This window comes from Echinops telfairi, unplaced genomic scaffold, assembly GCF_000313985.2.
Source record: "Echinops telfairi isolate 266 unplaced genomic scaffold, ASM31398v2 ScPeMD7_7410;HRSCAF=8448, whole genome shotgun sequence".
In the NCBI taxonomy this organism is placed as follows: domain Eukaryota; kingdom Metazoa; phylum Chordata; class Mammalia; order Afrosoricida; family Tenrecidae; genus Echinops; species Echinops telfairi.
Window position 1 is genome coordinate 25,098,495 of NW_022111310.1, and position 7,828 is coordinate 25,106,322.

General features: G+C 45.2%; 1 protein-coding gene across 5 annotated transcripts in view; it reads right to left on the reverse strand.

The window, feature by feature from the left end:
• CDK5RAP2 (CDK5 regulatory subunit associated protein 2) overlaps nucleotides 1–7,828 on the reverse strand; it is a 209,163-nt gene that overhangs the window by 197,344 nt on the left and 3,991 nt on the right. For all 5 annotated transcript variants that reach the window (XR_006680712.1, XM_045296558.1, XM_045296557.1 and 2 more), the window contains exon 2: nucleotides 6,695–6,762. Coding sequence is in view for 4 of the 5 variants with exons in the window: in XM_045296558.1 (XP_045152493.1) it covers nucleotides 6,695–6,712 (18 nt within the window). In the remaining variant the exon portion in view is untranslated. The remainder of the gene's footprint in view (nucleotides 1–6,694; nucleotides 6,763–7,828) is intronic.

Here is a 7,828-nt window from a genome sequence, read left to right on the forward strand (position 1 = left end):
CTAGCATTTTGTTTAAGTCTTCTTGGAAGCTCCCCAACCTGTTAGAACACCGTCCACAGAAGGAAAACCATGGCCTCTTGCTGTCCACAATTCAAGTCTAAGAAACAACCCTGCATGCAAGAGAATGCTGCCACTGAGGCTACGCGTGAGGTGTTAAAGGGAGGGGGGCGTTGGAATTACTTTCTGATTTCCATACTCTCAAATCATTCAGGAACCGTCACTAGGCAGACAGCTATTTATAAACAAACAACACTGTCTCAAGAACAGAATGTTAAAATTGAACCGCAAACACTTGAATGCAAGCACTTTATGAAATCAACCCCTTGCAGTCTTTTCAGCCTTGGCTCATGAATACACAATCTTTTGAAAATTAAAACATAAATGAATTTGTATTTCATTGCTTTCACTTAGCATTATATCATAAGCATTTTTCATATTGCTACAGAATTACACTTAATTATCACTTTAAACGACTGCAGGAAATTCTACTAAATTGATTCACAGTCGATTATTTAACTATTTCTCAATGAGCATTTTTGGACTTGGCATAGTCTAGTGGAAAATCCTCAAGCTTCAGAATAAAAACACACTCACGTGATCAAAGGGCTCATGGGATTTGATTCCTTGGTTTGGAGGCTGAGGGCCATGGTTTCATGGGACATCCCAATAACTGGCCTCATAAGTGTGCTTGGTGCTTCTGTTCTGCCTCCCAGGTCGGTGCCGGCACCATGCTCAGAATCTTAAAAGCTTCCAAGTGGCCATCCACGACCCAGTAATTGGACTCTACTCCTGGAAGAGGGGAGTGGGAGTCAGGAACAGGAGGGGGCCATGGAATGTGCGGCTATTTGCCTCCATGAACAACTGCCTCTTGTGTCATCAGACTAAAAGAAAGTTAGATGGGACCCAGCTCCCACCACTGAACATTGCTATCTAAGAGTATATAGAAGAATCCTAAAAAGGAGGGATTTGAAACTCTCACGGAACGCAGACTTTCTGGGGCCCTGGGAGCTGGATGAAGCCCTGAAACGCCTGTGCTGCGGTAACCGTGGAGCCCTTGTGGGGAAGCTGAGTCGGCACCGACTCGATGGCGGCAAGTTTGGTTTTGGTTGGCAGTAATCTTTAAACCTTAAACCAAAACTATCCCCTGACGTGTTAAAAAAACAAATAGTTTAGCTTAACCAGCAAAATCGTCTGCCTCGAGCAGTATGCTCTTATAAGAATTTCCTATGTCTGACTGAATTGACAGCAACAACTCGAATTTCAATAGGAACCTCAGAGGATAGTATGCCTATGGTGATGAAGGAGGAAGACTATGAAATAGAAGGTGAGACTGGTTGCACAACTCAGCAGCATCATCAATGTTATTAAACTATAAGCACAAACCATGGAACTGATGCATAGTTTGCTGTGGATAATCTCAACAAGATAATTTTTCTTAACTGTGTTTAAACTTGGCCTTCTTTCCTGTTTCTTTGTCACATCTAGCTTATGGTCAAGTCATTTAACCTTCCAAATCTCTCTGCTTCCTCTGCACTGCCAAAGGTCTTCATCACAAGCTTGTTGCAAGAAGTCGAAGAGATAATACATGAAAAATACCATTTCCCTTGTTCCCAATCACAGATTATGCAGTCGCAAATGCTTTTCCATACAGTGTTCTCCTTCCACTGGGTTGTTTCCTTAGGATAAAGTTCCCCAAATGGATTACTGGTGTCAAGAGTAATATTATTTTCATGACTATCAAAAGATCTCTTTCCAAAGGACTTTCAAAGGACTGTAAAGCAGTACACTGGCCAGTCCGACATCTGGCCAGGCTTTTGGAGGGCAGGGGCAGGACTTAGAGAGGTAAGACCTCAGAATACTCAGTTCAGTAAGTGGGATGTCATGGGACTACACAGACAGACCCCTGGACTAAACACTTCATGGGCAGCCACAAGGCAACCCTGATGGCACATGATCGACTCTGCCAGGCCCTTGGAGCTGCCAGGCCTGTGTGCAGAGCCGGGAACACACGGATGTAACAGCAACACTCGTTGCCAGCCACAGACACAGTCCTACCACTTCCCCTGGCCTAGTCTGCATCTAAATGGCTCTTGCTCCCTTGCCTTGTTGCCTTATTCTAGCTCATCTCTGGTTTTCCCTTTCTTAGCCTCACTGGACCCTCAAACCCAACACGAAATACCACATGCTCTCTGGATTCTGGCTCCACCTGATTACAAGCTCTCTCCCCCTCTAGCCACCCAATCTCAAATCACTTTAAACAACAAGCACAGCAGCCCCACCAGGCATTGTCCCAACATATACTATTCAGTCCTCCCTACAGCCCTATGTGATAAATATTATATCTCTCCAAACTTAGAGGCTCCATATCTTACAGAGGTCATCGATTCATTCAAATACCTATTCATGACATGCCCATCACCAGTCCAGTGTAGTGCTGGGTACTAAGGGCAGAGTAGAGGAAGCAGATGATAAACAAGTACAAAGAGTCATGAAATTCCCCAATGGAAAACACAGGGTGCTGAGTACTCGCTATAAGGGAGAGTAATGGGGGGGGGGGGGGGGGGTTCCTGGTGATGTAAGTGACAGGCAGCCAGGCTTCTCCCACAAGGTCACTTTGAAGAATGGCATGAAGGTTGGGGCTCCGGTTATGCCGGAGAGGAAGAATGGCCATCGCAGACAGAGGGAGGAGCATGCATGAAGTTTTGAAGCTGGCATGAGCATGGCACAGAGGCGTGAGAACAGTCGCATAGCAGAGGAGCACAGGCACGGGGCGAGGGGTGCATGCTGAGCTTGGAGGACCAGGGAGGGAGGGTGAGATCACACAGTGCAGGGTCATGGGCTATGTCAAGGAGCCGCTATTCTAAGGTCACAGAAACGTCATAGGAGGGTCAGGAGAAACAAACCAAACTGATGAGGCAGACCCAAGGGCCACCTGACTGGAGAAGCAGAATCTTCTGATCAGCGGGAAACAGCGTCATTGAGTGCCCACTATATGCCAGGCATCATGGTGAGTGCTTTCCATTCCAGAACTTACATAGCAACTCTGAGCGGAACATGGCATTAGCTCCATTAGTGACTTAACCCAAGGCTACAGGTGAGTCAGTGGCAGAATCAGGCCTACAACCCAACCTGAGCATTCCTAAAGCCATGGCACATCTACAGACGATGGTGCTTCTAAAAACTTTCGGGCCATACAAATGGGCAGGGGCAAGTGGGCCTATTCTCAACAGTACAGACGCCAGAGAACAAGCCTCTTTACCAAACAAATCATATTTGAACAAATGCTTGAGCCAAGACCAAAGAAGTCCAAGAAATAGAAACAGGGTCCTTACAAGAACATCAGCATGCCAGGAAGGCAGGAATACCACAAGAACAGCAAAGAACCGGATTAGAGAGAAAGCCCGGCGGGTACAGGAAGAGACTATTGTTTTATTCACACCTAACTTAACGGGCTTTCCCACTCCCCTCTAGCGGAAGCCACTAACGACCACAAAGCCTACTGCACAGTACCGTTGCATGTGAGTTATACTTAAAACCTTTGATGCCTGGCTTGTTCCGAGCTCATCCAGTCCATTCACACATGAATGGATAAACAAAACGTGCTCTCTGCATACATGGAATAGTATTCTGCCATAAAGAGGTAGGAAGTTTGAATACATGCTAAAAGCCTAGGTGAACATTGAGAACTTTATACTAAGTGGTTACCAACGATTCAGGGAAGGCAGAGTTGGGGGCTACTGCTCAATGAGCACCTTCTCTGAATGCCCCGAGTCAGATTCAGAGTCCCTCCTGGGCTCTCACAGTGGCCTGTACTTGTCTCTTTCAATATATTATTTTCCAAACCCAGCTCCCCAGCTCGCCTCTGAGCCTCACTGACGGTGAGACCTGTCTGGTATTCATCCATTGCAGTACAGACAGCCTGGCACAGGACCTACATTTGAAATGATATGGATGAATGGAGAAATTTTCTGAGCAAAGCCAGAAGGGACCTATATCTTGTTGAACCGTAGCTAAATACAACTCCTAACATACATACAGGTATCATTCATCTGACACTGAAATATGGGGAATTGTGAGTTTCCTCGTGAAATCACAAGCATTCTGGCCCTCTTTCTAATATGCAAGCTAACATTAACATTAGATGCCATGGGCATTTTCTATCAGCATTCCACAGGAAGACCCAACTACCTCCACATAGAAATCATGCATTTTAGCTCAAACCAAATGAAAAATGTCTGTGACGTACAAAGACCCGAGAAGGGATACACAGAGAACGCTGTGGCCATTTCCATTTCAACCACAGAATTTGCTCTTGGAAATGCTACAATAAAAAGTATTAAGGCCATAAAAACCTAACAGCAGCCAAAGGACCACAGTCATAAAGGGAAAACATAAATCCTAAAAGACACTGGCATGGAAGACTCTCCCTCACCTTCCAGAGAACTGTGTTTAGGTCATCAGGCACACTCCGGGAAAAGGAAGCGAGACTCACATTTGAGAACGGGAAAACGAATCAGAACGACAAATAGAACAATAACCCCCACACACATAAAGTGCGCTGTGTTAGGTATGCATATGTGCTTCACATAGTCAGTCATTTGATCCCCATGGCAGCCCTCTGAGGACCAAGGCGTGCCAGGCCAAAGCCATGGTGTTCTCAATCTCTTCCCACGCAAGTGAAAGCCGGACAGTGAAGGATACCTCTGAAATATGGAGTTGGTGATGAACACTGAAAGTGCCGTAGGCTACTAGAGGAACACGCGAATCTGTCTACAAGGACGTACAGCCAGAATGCTCCTTAGAATGAGCATGGCGAGAATCTGTCTCACAGACTTTGGATGCGTTATCAGGAGACCAGTTCTTGGGAAAGAACATCATTCACGCTTGGTAAAGTACAAGGTCAAGCATCAAGAGGACGAGAAGGACTGACCCAAGGCGGCCACAATGAGCTCAAGCACAGCAGTAACTGGGAGGATGGCGCAGGAACAGGTTGCTTCACTCTGGTGTTGTGAGTTGGAGCCCATTCAAGGCAACTAACAACAACAACCACCAACACCACACTGCTCTGTGAAGAAGATGCCACTACTACCCCCCTTTTAGAGATGAGGAAAGTACAGAGAGGTTAAGTGGCTAGCCCAAGGTCACCCAGCAGTGGGCAAGCAAACAGTCTAGCTTCTATGGCCCTCGGGCAGCCTCCACTGCCTCTGAGAAGAGCTCCTGTTCCTTCACATCTCTACGGGCCAGAGTCGCCTCATATACTTGGATTCGATTCTAAGGCCAAAGGGTAGACAATAAAACATGAAACCAAAATTCTAAGATTCTAAAAAAAAAAGTCTAAGATTCTGTTCACTTTTTTCCATCCAGAAAGAATTTTTGTAAATGCCCTTCAAAAATGAAACAAACACCACTCTATACCTTGTGGAGTTGTTTTAATATGAAAATAAGGTATACAAAGAAAGTAACACTTAAAAATGCCCAGCTCAGACAAGAGCTCAATAAGTGGTAGCTATTATTACTCTTATGATAAAACAGGAACAGCCATTTAATAGTAGAGCACAGTTTAATTATACACGATGTAGAATAATCAAATCTCATTCATTTGAGGCCCCCAGACCCCACAGCATAGATCGAGTTGTACCGCTGAAATTATAACAACTCAAAGCTCAGAAATTACTTGTTTCCATTAGAGATCTGACAAGTCATTTCTTCAATTGGTCACTGGTGGTTTGCAGATAACTATTAGCGGTAATGAGTATTCTAAATTAAATCCAGAGACAGTCCCGCTCTCTTCTGGAAAGACAACGGGGAGAGAGAGACGTAATTGTGCATCGTCCTTCCCTCTCTGTCCTCCACCTTCCCTCAGAGAAATAGCTCCTGTGTCTTGCACAGTATGGATTTCATTTGGTTACAAATGAGGAAGGGTCTAATTCTTCCCATGATAAATGAGAGCGCTGAGCAGGTAACTTGTTAAGGAGAATTTGAATTGGGAAAATAACCTCATTTCCCTACTACTTGACAACAAACCTCCTCTGCTAACAAATGGCAGACGATGCTGGGAGGCCGAATCCATCACCACGCAATGCATTCTCAGACAATCACTACACAGCACAGGGTACAGGCGGCTCACATTGCACTCGCTGGCAGCTGAGATGAAGCCCACAAAATGCAGGAGGAAGCATGGTGGCGGGGGATGAAAAATGACTCTGGAATCATTAAAGGCCTGGACTCAAATCCTAGCTCTGCCACTGAGGTATTCTACGACCTTCAACGAGTCTCTCCTAGACCTAAGAGTCCTTATCTGTGAAATGGGGAAATATAAAGAAGTCCCAAGAGTTGTAGCCAGGATTAAATGGGAGTCATGTGCAATGTGCCCTGCACTCAGTAGGCAAATAGTAGCTATCCTCCACTGTCAGAAATCTGCTAACAACCTCCCCACTGAGACACAAGAAATACACCAAGCTCCCCAAAGATTAGAAACGGTGATGCAGTCAGAACCCATGAGTGGCCAGCTTCTAAAAGGGCTGACTGCCTGGCTGGGTAACAGTCTCACAGAATACCCAGTAGACGAGCCCACCCCCAAACACTGTGTTACTCAGCTAAGGCAGTTCTCAAGAAATGCAGCTCCTCCTGGGACTGGTTGAACCGCACGACAGACACAATTTATTAGGGACAAGAATTTGGTATTACCACTTACATTTTCAAAGTCCTTCATGTTCCGCACTCTGGTGGGAGAAACCGTTTCTTTGGAGACAGCTGGGAGCACTATAAAATGGTCAAAAGACACAGGAAAACGTCAGGAGGTGCAAATTCCCCAACACTCCTACAGAGGAGGGGCCCAGGGAATTAAAAAAGCAAACAACTTCCCACCTGACTCATGCTGTATTTTCTGTCTCCTGTGATTTACTGAACGGAGTCCAAGGAAAGTTCTAAAGCGCTACATTTCAAATATTGACAAATTACTTAAACAAACTGCAATTTACACTGTCAGAGGACAAACCCAGAAGATGGGCTGGGCGTGAGACCGAGTGTAAGGGGCCGGCTCCCTCCTGCCTTCCTGCTTGTCATGTGCTTGGTTTACAGATCTGAGCATCATCTTCGTGTGTCAGTAATTAAAACAAAGCGTGTCTAACTGACTCGAGAGCAGGGTTGGCAATCTTTGCCTTAAAAGGCCAGGCAATGTGAACCTTAGGTACTGCAGGCTCCACCCAAAGCCTCACACCTGCCACAACTATTCAAATCTGCTGTGGAAGGACAATCACAGTCATAGACAACTCATACACAAATAAGAGTAGAAGTGTGTCAATAAAACTTTATTCTACAAGCAGGAACCAGGCCAGGTTAGGCCAGCAGACTTGTCAACCTCTACTTGCGAGTGATTAGAGATATTGTCGATATTCAAAGCTTTCCACAGCCCCCTTAAATCAACAAATATTTATTACATACCTGAGCTCTGCACCAAGCACAAGGTGCTGGTTCACCACTCAAGAGATTTGCCTTGTCCAATGAGCAAGATAGAGACGTAAACAGACCATTATCACTTTGGGGAGTAAATGTGTGTAAAGAGTGAATGAAAGAATTTATTCTTTTAACAAATAAAGCTTCAGTACCAGTCTCTTCAAGTCACCATTCAAGACGTGGTCACAAAAAAATTTTTTTTGAATGTTTTAATGGAATCTCTATTCTCAAGGGAGGAGACAGACCACAGCCAAAGTAATAGGCCCACTATGTATGGTACCCACTGCCATTAAGTCAATTCCAACTCAAAGCAGCCCTGTACCGGATTTCCGCAACTGTAAGATATTTACAGGGACAGATAGCCTCTTCTTTC